The 23,050-nt window shown below is 35.3% G+C and overlaps 1 protein-coding gene across 6 annotated transcripts in view; it reads right to left on the bottom strand.

Annotated features, from left to right (window-relative positions):
• The window catches only part of LOC127839356 (stimulator of interferon genes protein-like), a 155,095-nt gene that overhangs the window by 2,093 nt on the left and 129,952 nt on the right, over nt 1-23,050 (bottom strand). For all 6 annotated transcript variants that reach the window (XM_052367704.1, XM_052367705.1, XM_052367703.1 and 3 more), the window contains 9 exons: nt 8,367-8,462; nt 7,531-7,751; nt 6,656-6,833; nt 5,800-5,909; nt 4,513-4,882; nt 3,436-3,537; nt 2,504-2,633; nt 2,088-2,217; nt 185-383 (listed from right to left, as the gene is read on the bottom strand). In XM_052367704.1, the coding sequence (XP_052223664.1) occupies nt 185-383; nt 2,088-2,217; nt 2,504-2,633; nt 3,436-3,537; nt 4,513-4,882; nt 5,800-5,909; nt 6,656-6,833; nt 7,531-7,751; nt 8,367-8,462 (1,536 nt within the window). The remainder of the gene's footprint in view (nt 1-184; nt 384-2,087; nt 2,218-2,503; nt 2,634-3,435; nt 3,538-4,512; nt 4,883-5,799; nt 5,910-6,655; nt 6,834-7,530; nt 7,752-8,366; nt 8,463-23,050) is intronic.

Genomic DNA, 23,050 nt, shown 5'->3' on the forward strand with positions numbered 1-23,050 from the left:
TTCAGTTATGGTATATTAACATAAATTCCATTTGCACTCTAGAACATGTTGTCTGACCTCATATTCATGCCGAAAGGTTTATTAAATCAACATATAAACATTTTCGAGATTAAAGACTAAAGTTGATGACGATAAACAAAGCCCATCACACATTTACTTTATAGCTGATAAAAACAAAACATACCATCAAAATAAATCAATGAAACCTTGTTGTCGCCTAACTTTTGCTTTACGTGGTCGCGAGAAACTATTTCGTCAAACAACTTTTTGAACATCGGTCCAATGTTCTCTTTGGTGGCGGTACTGATGCCAGCAAAGTCGGTCTCCATCGTCTGGAGGCAGGCCATCGGAGTGCAGTACTCCGCGGGGAACCATCGCCTTACCTAGAGAAGGACACAGTAGTAGTTAATGTACATGCGTACAATATATCTGATAAGGGACCACAGAAGTGGGCAGTAATCTGCGCGCGAGGAGCCTTCACCCTACATGGAGACAGGACAAAGTTAAAGAACATGTACATACGATAAAATATAACTGTGAGGCAACTCCAGTGGTGTGCAGAATCCATGATAAACCATCGCCTTACCTGGAGAAGGAAACAGTTGTAGAACAAGTATATGCAAAAATATATCTGATAAGGAACTACAGAAGTGGACAGTAGTCCGTGCGCGGGGAGCCATCGTCCTACCTGGAGACAGGACTAAGTTGTAGAACATCTACATGCGCAAAATTAAACTTAAAAGGACCTAGAGAGGTCTATGTAAACGAATATCAGACGTTGACAGGAGACCTTTTTCGAGATTTATTATTCGCATATTTATATATTCATGTGATATATCAAACATTAAAGTAAAGTGCAAATCTAGCAGTTATTTTTAATGGGATTGACTAAGCTTTAAATCATATAAGGATTTGTAAGTACTAAATATTAAAGTTGAATTGAAGTATATATACATTAATGATATAATGGGTTCAAATCCTATGGACTTGTTTTATGGGGACGTTATATTCTCCATATTCAAACAACAATGTACTAGCGGAAAATAAATAGAAGAAGGACATTCCGGGAGAAACACAATCGCTTTAGCTTGTAAGTGAGGTCAAAACTTAACGGCTTCTAATTGCGCATATATTCTGACAAAAAGCTCAAATACTCATGTACCCCAGTTTTATTTCCAAAACCTACTAACGTTCGCACTATGGTGGGGAAATGTGTATCATCACACTTAAGGTTGTACACAGGTACATTCTGTTTCACAAAATCATATGAACCCCTGCAACGGACGTTGGTGTTTACAAACAAGCGAAAGCTCGTTGGTGTCTGACACCAAAGTTGGTTTGAAACCAAAAGGCGCTACTCCAATGCTATAAGTTGGCCTTGAAGATAATCTGTACTGCTACTGTTTGACGGCGTATTATTTTCAAAGCATATATGTTTCGCATACAAGTTGGCTAGATCTTATGTGCAATGTGATGTATTGGCCAAATGGTTATGTAGCGATAACAACACATTTACTACAAAAATATGAAAAAAAACTTGTGAACACTTCAAACGTAATAAATTAAAAATGAACATGCTAATAGAAAGTTGACATAATCGTTCAATCAATATGCGCATGATGTTCTGTTTTTTCCCATTACTTTTAACTATGTTGCTATGAAGTTCGTGATTTTTACAATGAAATGTTTCGATAGGTTTGGAACTCCTGAAAACCGATTTTAATCCCCTAATGCTTTGCTTGGACCGTTCCAAAGCGTTCTTCCCAGTTGAACTAATTTCTATGTATGTGTGTAATATTTATCATATGTGCTTCACGTCATACCGTTTAGTAATTTGTTCCTTTGATGAAATAAATGGCGATTATTCAGTTGCTCTCCTGCTATGGCAGTTAAAATTTCAAATTAAATGTGTTTAACATACTAAATTTAAATAGTGTTTTTCCATAACTGAACGTGTTTTTAGATAGATAACCTCTTCCATATAATATAAAACAAAAATACTTATTAGTATCATATAATACCAGTTGGTCATCAAGTTTTACTTAAATTAAAAAAAAAAACAGCAGTATACCAGTTTTATAATATACCTTTTTATCTGGATTGGAATTGTCCGCAAATTCATAAACGTTCAGGTTAAAAGGTCTGACTTTCTGTCCTCCAAAACCGTTGGTAGTTGTCTGAAACTGGCCTGTATGCGTCATCTTGCGATTCACGGCACTAAACAACATAGTATAACACTTGAATAAGACTGCAACAAAATAATAAACAAACAAGGTTTTATTAAATTTCATTGAGCAAAAGACAAACACAAGAGTTTACTCGACAATATTGTGATTCACTTATAAAGGCTCCTTACTTGTTTAAAATATATATGAATCACAATTTTGTTTATATGTGAAGACGTATTGTTTGCTTAGAAATCATGATAATAAGACACGGCATCATTGAATGAACAAAATGATGTATTATGTTTGTTTATAAAAAGATTTGGTTTATTATTCACCGTTCGCTCGCGAGATGGTGTAGCTTCTTTTCGGTATCGCATGATTTCACCCAGACTACAATCAATTTTCTTATACAGCCACATTCGACGTTTTTCTGTCTCAGAAAAATTTGGATTGTCTTGTCCAAATCTGCAAAGTTAAATATTGTTAATCAATATTATGTATTATTTACATTCAATATATTGTGCTGTGTCCTGCGCCATTTAAAAGAAACAACATTATTAGTATCTTTTGATTGTGGCAAGAAAGTAGCTGCCACACAGTTTGACACAACATTCATGCACTTGACACGTCAGAACTAACTCACAAATAAACAACACTAACTGATATCGATACCCTTATACGGTCCGAAGTCTAAAGCGGTTTAAGGAGAACCAAACCAATACATTATCCCAAGTTACTTACAAAACAATCAAGTATATTACTATCGACCAATATCAGTGATATCGATGTTTTGAAGCCGAAATAGTTGTAAACATTTTGATCGTTTCTATTCATAAGACTAATGTGTTTATTTGCATCGTAGCAGGACATAATACTGGCATAATAATAATATATATGGGATACGTGTGAAAGCTTTTACTATGAAACAATAATATATAAATGGTAAATTGATTACATATATTTACCTAGCATAAATAGATAAAAGCATCGCCTTATGAAAGAAGCTCTAAATCAAATAAAGCCCATTTCTATAACATAGAGTCAATTGTGGTGATTTGAATTATTTTTATGTCGACAACGTAGACTGTAAGACTAAATCTTAATTTTAAAATACATATGGTTAAAAAAAATCCAAATATAGCAATTGAAACGACACGAGTCATTCTGGTTACAACGGACAAAGCGCACATATTGCAACAAATGTTTACTTAAAGAACACAAAAATCGATTAAAAAATAAATGATAATAAAGTCCATGTTAAACTCACCGCTGGTAAGTGTGATCATCAGATAGTTTATGAAATATGCCCAGCATAAACCAGGAACGGCATTTCCTGCGGGAAGTTTTCTGCCAATATCGACAGGATATCCTGTAAATGAAGTTATACAATATTCACATAATTATAAATCATTTTAAATTAAACCCAAGCACAATACTTTTATTTAAACAGTTATTGAGCGGAAATATTTAACCTTTTTATAGCAGCAGTGACCTGTACCCCACTTGCGCCAAATGCAATCCTCTCTAAATAAGCCAACCCTACTTTAGCGCAAAATGTTTATACATGTTTGGCAACAGTACCCTTGAATTGACAAAACTGGACCCAAATTCAAATTCATTCTCGATTTGAAGGAAAGCTAGAAATAAGGAGCTGTTTGACGCAAACATTTGCCTGAATTTCCAAAGAACAGAAAGTAAATAAGGGGCATATATCTGGTAAATGGCAGGTCAAAGTTGTGGCCTCTGATGCCTCGCATGAACATTATAGTCTCGAAAACATGTTTGATGTATCGATAAAATATATATAGCAGTCAACTTTCACGCAACACATAACTTAAATTTTATAGGAACATAAAGGGGGTTCTATCGTGCTTAAGGCAAACCAACGTTATAGGTATTGTTAAGTGCATATGTAAAAAGATGTTGAAATCATGATTTCATTATGTGTTGCGAATACAAAGATATTGAGTAGTTACACGCAAAAATTAACATAATTTTATGGAAGTACACAAAGGGCATAGTTCTGCTTATTTGCCAGTCAGAACATATTGGTCAGTGCTGAACACATCGGTGAAGTTTCAATGTATACATGTAGTAGAAACATTTATATTGAGTACTTGCAGGTTTATCTGAATCATATGTTTTAATGAAAAAGGGGGAGGCAGTATTATGCTAAATTGTAGATCGGAGTTTTCAAACTTGGTCCGCGACCTCAAACGTTTATAAAGATCTGATGGAATAAACGATACGTGTTGTAGAAACTGTGGAAGTTTTGCACATTTACTTTAACAACAACATTACTATGAAACTATTAATTGTATATGCTTAATAAGACAAACATTACCTGAAACTGTCCGTACAATTCGTTTCGTGTATGATGTATCGCCCACCGCTTTAGCTCTGTAATACGTAACCCAACGAAAACATTGGGGCACATCTGAGATGTCCAGATCACCACGGAGTACCAACAACACTCCCAACCGTCCTTCGTCAACATCAGCAGTTATACATTTCAACACATTAAATGAAGTATCACTGCTTTCTAATGACTCCTTCGACAATACAAATACGATCCAGCCTTCTCTATTGTCGCCCCCAGAGAGTATAGATTCTCCTGGTAGATTTGTTTTATTCGGAATATGATGTATATCCAACTCATTTCGAATCTCGTCTAGAATATCGAGGTCGGTTGAAGAGTTGTATAGATAAACACTCTTTAAATAATAATAAACAACATATTGATTATCAGATCAATACACATAGTTAAAATGAACGATTCAATTTTACAGACATTATGGTAAGTTTAATATAATAACAAACACAGCCCTTGCGCACAAAATACATATCTTCACATTCTCAGATAATCTGAATAAAAGAAGTATACTGCAGTCCTTATAGTTGTTGTCAAAATTGTGTAAAATGCATGGACTAATTGTTAGCAACTTACGATGTACATGTTTTGCTTAATAATTGCAAAAACGCTTACTCAAATGTTTTTTGTTGTTGTTTACGTTTATAATCTTAGTAGTTTGATTGTTTGATAGACTTTTATTGACCATTTTACGTGTACTTTAACCTTATAAATTCTAAGCAGAATAATTAAGTAACAAAAGCATAAAACATGTCGATAAATATAATAAGTCGTCTGTGTCTTTAATAAACGCCATGTTTAAACTCAATGATAAGGTAACTATACTTATTGTTTCGTATTCTATGTCTTTTATATAACAATAGGGTATCGTTGATTTTAGGTTGTGTATTTTTGAAACTCGTTGTTGAGAGATTATTTTAACAGCAATCTGGGAACACCGGGCATAATGCATGTGTGTAAAGTGTCGTACCACTAGCGACGACAATTTCCGCTTTAATGGAATCTGTCGTTTGAATAAGGTCTCTCCTGAACAACAATCCAGTTTAGGCGGAAAGTGTCGTCCATGACTAGCCTGTGAGACTTGAGATAATAATTCCGAGAAACCTCCAATGTTTTTCTTTGCATTGGCAGTATTAAAATTTTATAATAAATTAACACAGAAGAAGTAATAAATTACGTTTGATAAAGTATGTTCGTTATTATAATAATGCATTATATGGTAACACGAATAAATAGAAAACAAAACACAGTGAAACTTACCGAGACTTTAGTTGTCGCTTGATTTGATCCATGAGGTTGTAAATTTCCCGGCAGACTATTTGCTAGCGACTTCGCAACTTTGAACAGTGCAGACGGAAGGCCAGCCTCGTCTTCAATACAGACCCAAACGAGTCATATAATAAACATATACATTGTATACCATCTACATATATATTTTGCATTTGGTGAGTGATCAAAAGTGTAGTTTACGAATCGTGCCTTTACAGAAACAATATGTTCAAGAATAGCGTAGTTTTCTATGACAACCGGTTCAATAAATACTACCTCGCCGCATCATTGTGTTCCCTCTCGGTTGCTTTACATACATAAACAAAATAACGATCATAGCTTTACTGTCGACTTGCCCAAATGTATAGTATATTCAGTTTCAACTTAAGAGTTTTCTCTGTAACTTAGTTTTGATTTCGGTGTCTTTCCTATTGATTTAAAATACTAACGTTACTTTTTAAAAAACTTTTTATAAAGACGAACATTGTTTTCTCTTGTTCAATCAAGCTTTATATTCAATTTCAACATACATGCAGTGGCAGCCGTTATAATCAGCGCATGGACTGCCATGTTTTGCCAATGATACAAACTCAATAAATAAAAGGACACTAGGGAAAAGATCAAAATGTACACGGTTAATAATGTAAATACTTTAAGTTTTGACTAAACGTTATTCAACTGAATAAAATGTATGAGTTTGAAAGGTAAAACTCTAAAACAATTACATTTTGAATGGAAATATATCGTTTAACTCAATATGCTATATTAAGATGCGGCTTTTTATTTATTGTATGTAGTGTTATATGATATGTTGTTCCATACGTAATTGATATATTTTAAAAGTCACCTTTGCAAGTGACGATTTGGACAATATCATTCCATCGCTTCGCATCCAGAATTTGTTGGTAGGACTGGCAGAAGCGCTGTTGTTCAAGTTGGACATCTATTTTACCCAGATGATTCTGTGCAAGATGCGAGATGGCTTTCAGAACGGTCGGGACCTGGGCAAAGACGTGGTACTCCTCCTGAAAACGTTACCACTTTTTATGTGACCGCTATATAAAGCCTTTAAAAATAAGCTTAAACAATTTAGCTTTTCAAATGTTCCTGAAAGAGACACCACATGTTATTTTAATGTACCAAAATAAAACTTTCTGGTTCTGTACGTGGAATGCTTTGTACATACCATATATCTAAATAGTCGGCAAGTTGTATTGTCTCATCAAGTCAGAGCTGGTCCTTTTTGTTTAAATATAAATATTTTCTGATAATGTTAACATCTTTCATTTTCCTGATATAGCTCATGCTTTGTCTTGAAATTCGCAGTTCGTTTTATGATCATGAAATACAAGCACGTCGCGATTTTAAAACGGTCATTTTAACAATATTTATATTAATAATAATATCTGATATTAACCTTCTACTTTTTACAAACGTTATCCATGCTACAAAGTCCCAAGAATACCAACCGGAGCAATTGCACATATTAAACAAATACCCATTTTAAAAAAGTACCAAGTTATGTTCAACGTATATGTCAAATGTACACATTTATAATCATGGTTATGTTTTTCAAAACTTATAAACATGTAATAAAGTAACAGAAAGTAATCAGCATGTAAGTAAAATGCGAAATAACATTTAAGTATAGCTTGGTGAGTTGGACAATAGCTTAACTTTAAGCACAGTGAATACAATATTTAAAAGCTGTCTTATATTTACAGTTCCACATTTAATTCGATATACGGTCGCCCTGTAGATTCTTGGTTTATCGGCATGAACCCGTTTGAATTCCAGTGCATCCCCTTTGTCATGGGAAATTACTATTTCTCCTTCTGAATCATCTGCCGTAACAAGGTCCTGTGGAACGTTGCAGTCTTCTGGCACAATTAGCAGGAATTTCCTGACAAATCTTTTATTTGTCTTAAAGTACTTGATCAGCTCTGAAGGATGAAAAAATTTCCACATGATAGAAAATGCAGTTTAAGTGTCGCCTTATAATATTAATTTTCCGAACACATATAATTACAATTAACACCTATAGCATCACGAGGAGGGAAATCAAAAACATGGTTTCGAGGTCCTTCACTTCTTCTGACCAATAGACCAAACATTAGAAACAAGAACTAAGCACGTGACCAAAGCAATCACCTATGAAAACGACTGTGTTCACAGCCTGGGAACGCCAAGCCACCTTTAATTGCAATATGTACATAGCTTGAAGATCAATAGTTATCAAAGCCTTATAGAGACGTCCGTAAGAAATGAATATGCACAGTTTGAACAAGCGTGTTGACTGCAGATTAATGTTTACTACAGTTAAGACTCTGAAAAAGAACCAATCACCAAAGTGGAAAACAATAACTTAAAATACAAAAACGAAAATAAAGTTGTAAAAACATATACGTATGTTCAATATAGATTTACAATAAGTTATTGTGTAAATTTTCCGAAGTTTATTTAACTTTATAACAAAATTGTTGACAGAAGGGCAGTTCTCAATGGTACTGGCAGGCGTGTGTTCCAACATGCAATGTTGTACAATCAAATACACATACCTTCAGCAACAAATCCCATGTAGCCAGACACATGGGAATACACCAAGCCGAAGTGCACGTTGCCAGCCGGAAGTAAATTCGTCAAACGCAAAGGACCTACACATAAATTAAATGTAATATACAGTTAAAATCCAAATACTGATTTTGTAACATTCCACTATCTCACTGTAAACACGTCCTACTCCTTTCAACTACTACTACTACTACTACTACCACTACTACTACTACTACTATTACTACTACTACTACTACTACTACTACTACTACTACTACTACTACTACTACTACTACTACTACTGCTGCTACTTCTACTACTACTACTACTACTACTACTACTACTACTACTACTACTACTACTACTACTACTACTACTACTACTACTACTACTACTACTACTACTACTACTGCTATTTTTTCTTATACTACCAAAACTATTTTTACTGTTACTACTAACAATATTACAATTACTCTACTCTTACATTTTCTATTACTACAATTCTTTCTATTAATACATCAATACTACTTTAACTACTACGCGCAAAAACTCCTTGCCAACTTTTGTTATTATTGTTGTTTCTGCCATTACTCAAGTTTACATGAATATAAGCACACTAAATAAAGGTCATAGTCTTACATTTCAATCGCTTTCAAAGACTGTCGGTTCCTTTCCAAGTATTCAAGTAAAAAAATTGGCTTGGTGTCAAAGACAGCAATCCAGATTTCAAGAATCTGACATCGTCCATGCTGGCCTCTTTATAGGCTATATACAGTCGCATGTGTTTTTCAAACATAATATTTTCTAACGATGACAAAGCTGCAAAATTGAACAATCCTTTCTGAGCTGATTTATTTGTTACAAAGATAATTATTTGGCCAGTCTTGTGAATGCACTCGTGTAAAGATTTAACAATAGAGGTCCCTGGTAATCATGTTTCATTATCAGTTTGACATGTTCGTTTGCAAATGCGAAATTTCAATTCGTGTGCCTCTGCACCGTTTCTGTCCTCACTGTTGTAAAATATAAAAGTAGATGTATTTTCTCCGCTCGCCATGATTTCGAGCACAGTATTTAACAAACTCAAACTCAACTATAACATATTTATCTTCACTCCTTGGGTCACTTTCGGTTTATATACATGATATACATGGGTTTCGATTTACATTTGCTTTGCATTCAATAACTGTATTTAGTATATCGTACAACGATATATAACATTAAAACAATAATAACGTATTTAACTGATATGATTTTCCCGCCAATAAATTACATTCCACACACTATTGTCATAACCGAAATATATAAAACGTCCATTATATTTTGATATATCACATCACAATTTGTTGCAAATGCTTTTCCGATTGAAACTAAAATCGAAACTAAACGTAAAATGCCCGAGGTTATTTCCCAATTATACGCATGTAAAAGGGGTATTCACCACTAATAAATATATTCTATTTTGGGAACAAGGCGGGATTTGGTTTATCAATATTTGCACTGAAACAACACGGTTTTATGCATTCCGCTTGTTTAATTCGTACTGTTAGAACAATAATTTAGCGCATGAAAGAATGAATTTTTATTCAACGTGTTACTAAGTCACTTCAGCATATTTATGTTTTAAACCTGTAATGAACTTCGTGTAAATTCGGCTTATTTCACACATTTCGTCATTCCGAACGGTCTCTGAGTAGTGCGTAAAACTACGATAATATTGTCAAAATAAAACAAAGATACATCTAATACGTATCACGCAACTTTACAACTTTACATCGAGAGATCCCGGGTTTAATTACAGCGCCGTGCGTTTTTCAATGTTATTTTTATATTTTGATATTAATATTAATTATGGCATATTAAAAAAACCTATTAAAGTAAAATATATAATATAATGACACTGAAAAGAACATTTATTTTTCAAGTATCAAATTCTCTTGTCTTACAAATGATACAAAACGTAGTTTAGATTAGCCTATTTAGTTTAAATATTCCACACTGATGTGTGTAGGTACCATATAAACATATTGTATGTTACGATATTATTTGATTATGAACTATTCATCAGTGTCACATATTTAAACTTATATATGGAAACTATCCACGTATGTGTATCGATGTTTTGGAGAGCAATATGACATTATAAATATAAATATAAACTTTTTTAGGCCGAAATGCTTTTGTTTACGAATAATGTACTACATAATATTCATACTTCATCAGTTTATGATAGTTGTCTATAAAAGTGATATATTTCATCAGTTTATGCAACACCTCAAATGGTCAAGAATGTTTCTGGCATATTATTGTTTGCATAGCATAGTTGAATCTTGTACTTTATATTTGTGCGGTGGGACTTCAACATTTCTCTTTTTTTCGATCAATAATACATACAAAAACATGTATATACAAATAGTTTGTATTTACCCTATGCCGTTATTATAAACTGTTTTAAAAATGACTAATGACTAGAGATTTTTTCCCCTACTTTCTGAAGGGGAATTGTCCGTTTATATTGTCTCGATTCCACTTGTTCCATCTCATTTACTACCATGCTATCATTTATAATAATAAATCTATGTATGAATTTATACTGCATGTTTTTATTTATAAATATTCATTAAAACCAATTTTGTAAAACAATTGTTGTATACAGCGGTAAAAAAAGAGATTGATTTTTTACAACTTGGAACGTCTGAAAAACCTTAATTTCTCGGTAAATCAGTCAAAAAATTTGATTTGAATGCCGATTTCCATGACAATAAAACATATATGCGAAATAAAGAACAGAACATCAAAATTGTGTATTACAGCTTTGCAACTGAAATATTAAAAGTACTTCAACGTACACTTATAAATCTCACTTTCATCTACTTGTCAGTCATCAAAATCTTCTTCCTTTTTATTAGATTTTATTATTTGTATAGTGTTTTATTTTATATTGCAGTTGTGTTTAAATTATACTTTCAGTATTATTTATAAATCAAAGTAATTGCATAAGATTAAGTGTGTTACGACGTTTTTGGAAGTACTCATAATTGATACTATTAGATAATACTTTGAAAAAGATACTGGCGTGTTACTTTTGAATTTTAGTAAACTCGATTATTTCATTGTTTACATGTGTTTAATAATAACATTTTGATAAATAGCATACATAATTAAAAAATAATATCCTTTACTTATTTCTAAAATACATACCAGTATAGCTCATGTTTTCACTTCAGATATAGTATAACCATAAGAAAATATTTGTCTTCTGTTTATTTAAATATGCTCGATCAAATACGTAGTGATGCGATTGTTACTTTTAACTCTCATGTGACCCCAATTGATTTTCAGGTCACTAGGTCAAAGCCAAGGTCACGGTGACCCGAAACAGTAAAATGGTTTCCAGATGATAACTCAAGAATGCTTATGCCTAGGATCATGAAACTTTGCCTGGATTCAAGATGCGTATTTTCGTATATATGCAGGGTTTATTCTCACTTCTTGGGGAAAGGGGCTTGGGCCCTTTCGAAGGGTTGATTTTTACATAAAATAACTTTCAAGGGGGAATGCTTTTAAGATCCAAATTAATATCTACAGGGCGTTTATTGGGTCATATTCCCGATGGCAAAACATATCTTTTTTCCAAAATCCAGTCAAAATATTCCCAATAGATAGTATCAGTTTTGAAAATTAAGAAAATTTAGAAATAACCATATTACTGTTGAAAGGTAATTGATATCATTCTAGTTTTAAGGTTTTACCTTGAGTAAATCATTAATATTTACTAAAACTATTTTCCCAAATTTCTGTGGATTGAGGCTTTAATTCCACATTTCAAGGGTATAGACGTCATATTTTTAATATGGAAATAATAGCTTCAAGTGGGATTTTTTTACCAACAGCAAAATATGACATTTTAAATATTTGCATTCATTTATAAGGACTTAAACATGTGCAAGAGATTTATTTCCTTTTTGAGCGCTTTTTCTCAAAATATTAACCATAAAAGAGCTGAGTTTTCAGCCCCTCCACCTAAAAAAATTAATCATTTTCTACATTTTCAATTGGGACTGTGGTCCCTTTTGGGATCAGGTCCGTTTGCATTGGGATCGCGTCCATTTTAAGGCCTTAAATAAAAGGCAAGATATCCCCCCTGTCGTCATTGATACTTTTGGTGATTAAAAACATATCGAATGGTATTCAATAATTGCTTCACTGTGATAAATGTGATTAAAAATGTGAATAATATGTTCTTGAAACATGTTGTGCACTTTTGTTTTTGTTAGGGCAGGGTGCCGGACCTTTGGTAGAAATATACAATTTTGAGGGGGGAAGTAGGGCTTATTTTAGCCCAAAACATTTTAAAAAAACAGGGCATATTTTTTCCCGCTCTCTGAAAAATTGCGAGCAGCTTTAATTTGAACTCGCAAAATTATAGACATTCTCGTCGCAAATGTTGCAGGAAATCTAAAAAACAAGTTTGGCCATAAGTTTAAAATAATTGAACTAGCATTGAACCTTGCTGATTGTCAGATTTTGACCAACCTTATAACAAGCGTCACCATATTGAAACCATGGAAAACATTGCATCTCAGTTTACAGATCTGATGTCAATTTGAAAACTGAATTTGATAGACTTATCTATGCAGAATTTAGTATGCGGTGACATGATGCCTATGATGAAGTGTTGTTATGTAATAAGACACATTTTTATGTATCTAATTGAAGAGATATAAACACAAAAATATCTCCGTTGATGATTGGTAACATGGTTAGGCATGTATTGCAGGCACATAAATGTACTGAATTTCAGTTACATAACACATTCTCAATTTTGATACCAAAATATTCAGTATTTAATGATATAAAATTACTAAGTGATGAGCAACACATAATGCAGACTCAGGCAAACTAGGTAGCACACACAACACACGTATGATCAACTAAACACAAATGTAAGGTTCAAGTAATTAATTTATGAAATATCCATGTTAATGGGACGATGAGTCTTTGTACAAATGGTATTTGTCCTAAACAAGTCAATATATTTCCTTGTTTTAATGCTATTATTATTTTAAATGGTATATTTCACTATGAAAATGACTGGGTTATGCCAATGAATTGTGTTGAATTAAAATAATCAGCAAGTGGCTACTTCAATATTCTCCCCTTTAAATTGTAACATGTCCTAGAACATTGTATGAAGTCAAGACGATTACCAGATGGCCCCAAGCTAGTGGACCACAAGTAGTTCTTATCAGCGTTTGATTGGGCACCCTACAGTTCCCGGTCTGCAGTCCCAAACATTCAACACAACTAAGCATATTCAGCTTCAGCAATGATCTGCTTAATAATAAAAATGGTCTTAAACTGTTTGCATTGGTCAGCATTTTTATCACCATTTTAATTGAACATGAAAAAACATAGTGCTCATGTTCACAAACCGATTTGAAATTAATTTAAATATGATTGTGAACTTACTTTTAATAATAATCATTGTTGTTTGTAAAGCAATAATAAATGTCCAGTGACAAACAGTGTGATACTGCGTCAAGAAATACCAACTCTGACTATAACCTACAATTTAAAACAATGTAAAATTTGGAGAAAAACAAAAACAAATTGAAATTATTGTTCTTCTTGTATATTAATAAAAAATATTTTACTGCAAGCCACACTTCAATTAAGATTTTCTAACAGGCTTTTATATGCTGACAGAACCATTATTTATATGTAAATTGGAAATGTTATGTGCAAAGTGTGATTTGTTCAATCAATGCAAATCACATATATACAAACATGCATATAATTTAAAGTGTGTGTACTTTATGAAATACGGACCTTTACCCGTTCATGAATTTTCACTAGGCGGACAAATAACAAGTCAGACAAAAAATACAGGGCATAAAATTACCCGTTCAGTAACAGTTGAGGGCGGACATTTACCCGACTATGAATAACGAGGAAGAGAAATCCGGGTATGTTTAAGTTAATTCATGCATGATATATCGCGAACATTAACAAACTGTGGGCACTGTTTTATATATAATTTTAATGTCATAAATACATCACCTGCTTTCTTATAGCTACTACCTTCCAAGGGGAGTTAACTCATCAGGAAATTAATTCAAGCTGGGAACCGGCCATCTCTATACTGAAATTATACTAGGTTAAACATAGTGTAATGCAACCAAGGCAAAAAACAGTAGCCATCCCTCAATATTCTTTTCGGATCGACCAGGTGTATACATGCCTTTTATGGCTCTGAATTGAAAATAGTTTTTCGATTTATTTCACTTGGTTGAATGGGGTTTTGAATAGATAATTGTGTTATTTATCTTTCTTCTATTCATTCGGATTATTTTATGTAGATTTAATGGATTTTTGTTTGATTTGTAAAGGTAAGTCATGCTTGCTTTTATTGAACAACGGTTTATTCCTACCATGTTGGGTGTTTTCAGGCGCGAACGAGCACGTGGAAAACGTGTTCTTCTAATACGTTGCGAGAACGTGAAAAGCGTGCTCTTCTAAGACATTGACAGGGTGTTTATCATTTGCTATTGTGTGCAAATAATTATTTTAACGTTCTAAATGACAATCTAGTTGATGTTCATTTTATTATTAACCAGGTTTTCCGAAGGAAAAAACTGGTTATTAGATTGGCGAATGCGGGCGGGCTGGCGGGCTGGCTGGCGGGCTGGCTGGCGGGCTGGCTGGCGGGCTGGCTGGCGGGCGGAACAAGCTTGTCCGGGCCATAACTATGTCGTTCATTGTCAGATTTTAAAATCATTTGGCACATTTGTTCACCATCATTGAACGGTGTGTCGCGCGAAATAATTACGTCGATATCTCCAAGGTCAAGGTCACACTTTGAGTTCAAAGGTCAAAAATGGCCATAAATGAGCTTGTCCTGCCATAACTATGTCATTCATTGTGAGATTTTAAAATCATTTGGCACATTTGTTCACCATCATTGGACGGTGTGTCGCGCGAAATAATTACGTCGATATCTCCAAGGTCAAGGTCACACTTTGAGTTCAAAGGTCAAAAATGGCCATAAATGAGCTTGTCCTGGCCATAACTATGTCATTCATTGTGAGATTTTATAATCATTTGGCACATTTGTTCACCATCATGGGACGGTGTGTCGCACGAAAGAATCACGTCAATATCTCCAATGTCAAGGTCGCCACGACTAAAAATATATTTTTTTTAAAAACAAACTTACAAAGGGAGTTTATTTTGTTTGTTCGTTTCAAAAGTTCAGTTTGAGTTTTCTGCTTTATCATATTTTTTTTCACAATGAAAACCTGGTTTTGTGACAATTTTGTCCCTTGTTTCATCTGTTTTGAATTAAACTTTGGTTAAATTATGCTCTACGGCAATGGTATTGTATGTACAATTGGCTTTCTCTTTTACACTGATAACTGAGAGAATTTTAATTATTTTCATTATGGGCAATTCATGATTTAATATACCGTATGACAATCTGGTCTATGACCAGTTTATTGTTGAATATGTTTTGCTCTAGTTTTTTTATATATCGAGTACATGATGGTCGCAGATACAAGAGTTGAGATGACATTTGCCATGACGTTGATCGAAACGGGCTTAATGCTGGCAATCGGTCGACGTCAGACCATATGGCTCCCGCCATACATCGGTCTTTGGCCATCCGGACAAGACGTTGACCGAAACGGGCTAAATGCTGTCAGTCGGTCGACGTAAGACCATATGACGTCCGCCATACGTCGGTCTTTGCCCGAGAACTTTTATCACGGAGCTTTGGCTCTGCATCGATCGACGTCAGACCATATGGCATCCGCCAAACTTCGGTCTTTACCCGGTGACGTCACCGGTCATGCTATGACCGGTCCGTCAATCGGGCACCGGTCATCGGGAACTGGTCCGGTCACCGGGGACCGGTCCGGTCACCGGTCACTGGTCAATGGCACCATTCATCGGTCAATGGCACCAGTCATCGGTCACCGGTCAATGGCACCGGTCACCGGTCATGGCATCGATTACCGGTCAGAAGAAGAAGTCGTTCATCATCATCTGACTATTCTTCTTCTTCTCCTTCGTCGAAAGACTCTTAATCGTCAACGAGTTGCCACCATAGATACAACAGGATAGACATCTGACACACATCTCCTTTATTGAGCAGTTCTCGGCGTTGATACCCTCGGAAGCGACCATGTCAACGCTCATGGAGACGCTACTCTAGGAGACCTTATTTCCAGCGTAGCCGAACAAGATTTCGGCATCGCAGGGATATGGGACGTCGTCACTCCAGACGTAGGCGATCACGTACCTACTGTTAAATCGACGGTCCTCATTTTATTCCTTTATGGAATATCATGTCTCCATCCCACGTGTGTTGGTTCTCATATGGCATCCATATATGTTGCAGTCACCAAGCCTTTTTTGTCTACGAACACTGGTTCTTCTTCACCAGATATTTCTTTTCTTACGCAGTCATATTACTACTGGTCATGTTACCGGTCACTGATCGGTCATAACACCGGCACCGGTCACCGGTCAAATCACCTGTCACCGTTCACCGATCAGAGGAAGAAGTCGTTCATCATCATCGGACTATTCTTCCATCTCTTTTTCGTCATCAAATGATTTATCATCGTCTGCTTTTACGACATTGACATCGGATTGGACATTGGGCACGCTCTTCTTTTATGAGCAGTTTTCGGCATTGGTGTCAGACCATATGAATGTCACCATATTTCGGTCTTTAACCGGTAACGTCACCGTTCATTTTATGACTGGTTCGTTCACCAAGCATCAGTTACTGGTAATTGACCGGTCCGATTAGGTTTCCAGTTACCATTCACCTGGAATTACCCTGTGATTTCATCGGTCATAATATTTAGAGCCACGGGTATCTTCTATGTTACATAGGTGTATACCCCTGGCTATGACTCCATCGAATGTAATATTTTATTGATTTAACAGTTTCCAGGACAATCTGTGCCTTTCAATACTGATGTTCTACTGGCGACCGTTTGGATTCCAAGTGATCTCGGCTGACTTGGTCTATGGTTGACTTTCCTCACCAGCTAATTCATTCTGGTACTGGATAATGAACCAATGTTGTTAAAAGATTATGAAACACCTAAATCTGGTATTCCTACTTCTATCTCAGGCGGTTACATGCAAACCATTAGTCTTGCAGATGGTTCGACTAAAGCGGGCTCGGAGCCTAACATTGAGGCCGAGCATTGCTATTTGACCTCCATTCATGAGGTCTGTATGTTTTGATATTATGGTACTTTCGCTTCCTATGCCAGTAGTTTTCTACTTCTATCTCAGTTATTTACTCTATGTTGGACAATTGGTAACTGAGAGAGGGCTGATACATAGGATTGTCTACCGACTTGACCGCATGGCGGCCAAAGCCTTGTAGATGGCTTGGGATCTATCGAACTCAGATTTTTGATGCTAGGATCTGGGGGGACTCATCCTCTCTTTTCATCTTCAGGATTCCCTTGTTAAAGAAAAGTTTATGAGAAAGAAAAACTTTTTCATTTTGAATTTCTTCTTTTATTACACTTCTGGCCCTAACAGGCCGTACTCTTATAACTGGTCGTATTTCTTTCGGAATTCGTCTGGTTAGGATTCTTGAAATATAGGGCTTAAAGAAGCCAGAATTAAGACTTCCAAGCCTTCTACCGGCAAGGGTGGACCTCCCTAGGTAACTCCTAGGGTTTTCACCTTTTCTGCCACCACACCTCCCATGCCGGAGATACCACTTTCAGTCATATTTTTTGTACTTCGCAATCGATGACTTCACGACCTTTATTCTCCGGGATTTTAAAGTCGCCTTTTATTGCTTCAAGTAGAGGTTACTGTAGATAGGTCATAGTCTTAAAAGTTTTCAACACTTTACGATTTTGCCAATTTTCTATTCTGATGGAGTGGGAAAGTTCGGCTTGCCGTTATTTCTTTCCCCAACCATCCTTGACAAATGGTTCCGGCCACCTGTCGGTATTTACCAGTCTGGTCACCGGTTTTTCTGCTTGGACGTCTTCTCTTACGTCCTATTCAGTTGTTTTTTATTTTGTTGCAATTGATCTCAGGATTATTCAATGACACAGATTACCATCTTTTGGTCCCTACTTTCCACTTTTAAGTGGTGCCTCGACTAAAATATCATGGCAGAAGAATAGCTTCTGTCACAACCTTCCTTACATCTTATAAAGATGCGAGCAAGGAAGGTTTGGTAAGCTCACGTGGAACCACTTATCCTGATATTCTCAAGTATGTGGTATTCTCAGGAATAGGTTTTCTTTCTTAATATGGCTTCAACCATATGGAGAAGTGAAATTCATGCTGTTTCTGTTGAATACGAGCATTTTCATTTTGATCTCATCACGTTTACACTTTGTTGTGTCAGCCAGGATTCTTTGCTTAATATCAACTCCTCTATATCGCTTCTAAAAATCTTCAAGTTTCAAGGTTTTTCTTTAACTGGTGGACATGAAGATGAAGATAGAATTATATGATCAATCGGGGCTTTGAAGTTCTATCTCAGCAGTGTTAGTCCATTCGAGATTCTCAAAAGACACTCTTCATTTCCCTTAAAAAGGCGGATGTGTCTGCGGCTTCTATTTCTCGTGGTAATAACTCGACTAAAGAAAGTTTACTAATATTTCTAATCTAAGGATTCATTCCTTGTTAGGGTCTGACCGCATGAATTAAGAGCTCTGTCTGTTTCGTGGGCGTATATTAATCACACCACACTTCCTGACGTGCTCCAAGCTGTTTCTGGAGAAATCCGACCACACTTTTCATTTTTTATCTTCGTTTTCTGAAATGCCAACAATACAATTTGTATACGGTTGGTCTTATTGTGGTTTCACTAACGGTAGTGTCTTTTACGACATAGACATATTTACTCTGCCCGAGCAGTCACAATTAATATCGTTCTAACGAACATCTGCTGAACCCTTGTTTTGATTTTTCTATGATTAGCTGTTAACCCTGTTTATGGGTTCTACTGTGATGGGAAAATATATACGAACCTTTCCACCGCAGCTTCAAAATCAGCAATAAGATAGCAGGTAACGTAATTATGACATTAAAACAAATTTTTATAGTAAAATTCATTTTAATTATAAAATACTTACCTGCTATCGGTAAGTCCCACCTCCCACCCCGCTATTCGATTAATATTTTTGTTTATATATTGAAAGAATATTGAGGGCTGGTTACTGGTTTTGCCTGGGTTGCATTGCACTATGTTTAACCTAATATAATATCAGTTTGTAGGTGGCCGGTTTCCAGCTTGAGTAAATTTCCGGATGAGTTAACTCCCCTTGGAAGATAGAAGCTATAAGATAGCAGGTAAGTATTTAAAATATTAAAATGAATTTTACTTTAAAAATGTGTTTTAATCATGTCGTTTGTGATCAAACAAACAATTAAAAGACAGTCAAGACAATGCAAATTAGATAGTTAATCCATTTAGATGTCAAAAACCAAAATGTCCTTACTACTTATTAATACTCAACATGTGCTAGTTAAATCCGACTCCTGTCTACAGCTCAATAAGTTGAGAAAAGAAATTTTATCTTTTTTTAGCTCATGTATTTTTTTAATAAAAATGGGCTATTGTCTTCACCTGAGCGTCGGCGTCTGCGTCGGCGTCCGGTTAAGTTTTGTGTTAAGGTCCTTTTTGTCCTATACCGGTGAAACCGAAGAGGACATATGGTTTGCGCTATGTTTGTCAGTCTGTCCGTCACTTTTTTCTGGATCATGCGATTACTTTAAAAGTTCTTCATATTGTTTCATGAAATTTGAATCAAGGATAGATGGCAATATGGATATTATGCACGTCATTTCATTTTGTTCCTACGTCAAGAATTATGGTTGCTATAATATATAATATAAACACACACAAACATCTGACAATGGAGGAGTTTCGCCGGTAGGGGACCATATTGTTGGCAATCTCATGTTTCTCATAAAGTATCAAAGCTATTGCATTCAAACTTGGTACACTTACTTACTATCACAAGGGGACTGGGCAGGCAAAGTTTGATAACTCTGGCTGGCATTTTGACAGAATTATGAGCCCTTTTTATATTTCAAAATTTGGTTAAGTTTTGTGTTTAGGTCCATTTTATTCCTAAAGTATCAAAGCTATTGCTTTCATACCTGCAACACTTACTAACTATCATAAGGGGAATGTGCATCAAAGTTATGTAATTCTGACTGGCATTTGATAGAATTATGGCCCCTTTATACTGAGAAAATTTAAAATTTCATTAAGTTTTGTGGTTTGGTCCACTTTGCTCGTAAAGCATCAAAGCTATTGCTTTCAGACTTGGAACACTCGCTAACTATCATAAGGTGACTGTACATGACAAGTTGCATATTTCTTGTTGGCATTTTGACGGATTTATGCCCCTTTTTCGACTTAGAAACTTTGAATATTTGGTAAAATTTTGAGTTTAGATCAACAGTTTACGTCAAGAGTATCAAGGCTATTGCTTTCAACCATCACATACTTTCATACTTTCATCAGGGAACTGTACCTGCCAAGTTGAATTTGACCTTGACCTTTGAATGACATTGACACTAAATTTTGCTAAATTGCCATAACTTCTTTAGTTATGATCAGATTTGATTCATTTGACAAAACAATCCTTACCTTACATACCACAATAGAGTCCACCCAAACCATCCCCCATACCCCAACCAAGTATCCCCCCCCCGTTTTTTCCATTTTTTTCTTATTTTCGAAAGATCATCTAATAAATGACCACATCCCTTCACTACTCCCCCCTCTCAACTCCTCTGACTCTCCCCCGACCCCCACCCTAAAATTGTTTTTTAAACATAGTTAAAAACACAATTATTTATTTTTATTATTTTATTTTTAAAAGACCGTCAATTCATCCCACCCAAGAATCCCCCTTCAATTTTGTTTAAATATAATGTAATAAATGACCACACCCCAACACTATACACTCGTCTCCAACCCCACCCCTCCCCCTTTTTATTGAAGTATTTAGATAGGTCCCTTCACATTGCAAAAGAAAAATAGATGAGCAGTCTGCACCCGCTATGTAGTGATCTTGTTTTATTGTAAGCGTAAATACGACTTCTGTCTATAGCATAATGAAAACAATAAACGGGATATCTACACGTATTAATGAGCGGCTGGGTAAATGTCCGCACAGAACTTTTTACGCGTTGGTAATTGTCCGACCTGTAATTTTTCTGGCCCGGTATTTGTCCGCCTAGTCAAAAATAATAAACGGGTAAAGGTTTCACCAGGTAAATGTCTGGATACAGTATTTTACATGAGTGTTGTTACACAGGCATATTTATTACTTATTTATTGTGACATTTGATATTTTTGAAATGGCATAAACATTTTATCTGAATACCTTTTTGTTTATTCAGTCATGGTTTTTATATGATTGTGTTTTGCCTTTTATTTAGTTTAATTGTGTAGAACATCAATTACGAATACGGGATATAAGCTCTCCATGACAACCCCACCCCCGGCATTTTCATATGGGGGGCAGTCATAAGCTATCCCGTGAAAACAACGGGGCGGACAAAAGCTCTCCCATGAAAAAGGTTACCCCGGGCACTAGTTTATTTCGTTTTATACATGACTTACACTGACAAAGGCATGTAGAATATTATGCAGTGCAAACAGTATGTCATATTAATTTTCAAGACAATTATTTTTACAAACAAACACAGTAGACACGTAAGATAAATACACACAGACAATTAACTTCAATGATGTTTACTTGCACAGTCAGTTCACTCAGCATTGCTTTGAGTAAATTCTACTAATAAAGTAATGCAGCATAGTGTGAAGCAATTGCATTTTTCGGTGTTTAATTGCTTTTAATTTCTTCTGTGTTTATAATAATTCACGATGACATTGTCAATTAATAATAATGACATTGTTTCGTATTTTCCGGATACCTCCCGAAGGCACTCCTTGCTAATGTTTATACATTGTTATTAGCTCCAATCTCAATAATACATGTAGTTTCAGCTCACATGAACAAAAAGTGCACAATGGGCGCTTTTAGTATGTTCATAGTTGTCCATCAGTGAATCTCGGACATTTCCTCCGCCCGGACATTTCTCCGCTTGTTATGTTGAACACCCCGGACAAATCTCAGCTCATAATTATGCAAATGCCCGCTCACGGGTTGCAGATGCGGACATTTCTCCGCTTCTCACCATTATTGTTTAAAACCATGTGCTCAATTTCAGTTCGTGTCCTTGTCGCTGATATTAGTAAGACAGTATGATAGTAATTAACAAAGAATCCCGCCTCAATTAAAAAAAACACAAATTTATAACAGCGCTTTTGCAGCATATCTTAATAAAACAGAAAAATTTGATACTCGCAGCGTATGACAGTTAATTATTATTTCACAGTTTGAAATGTCTGTAGCAATCGAAAATTAGTTTATGTTGCGCATTTATTGTTGCACTAAAATCATAAAAAGGTGGCAATAAATGTTTTGATATACCATTTATCAGTGACTCTCCATTTCGAATCCCGGAATAAACTCCCTTCAGAAGAAACACCCTTACTACCTAAAAACGCCATAGCGGAAGGAACCCCCTTTCACATTTTGCATACACGGAAGAAACACCCTTCCATAGCGAAACAAACCCCCTACCAGTTTCAGACAGGCGG

The sequence above is a fragment of the Dreissena polymorpha genome, chromosome 7 (genome assembly GCF_020536995.1).
Source record: "Dreissena polymorpha isolate Duluth1 chromosome 7, UMN_Dpol_1.0, whole genome shotgun sequence".
In the NCBI taxonomy this organism is placed as follows: Eukaryota; Metazoa; Mollusca; class Bivalvia; order Myida; family Dreissenidae; genus Dreissena; species Dreissena polymorpha.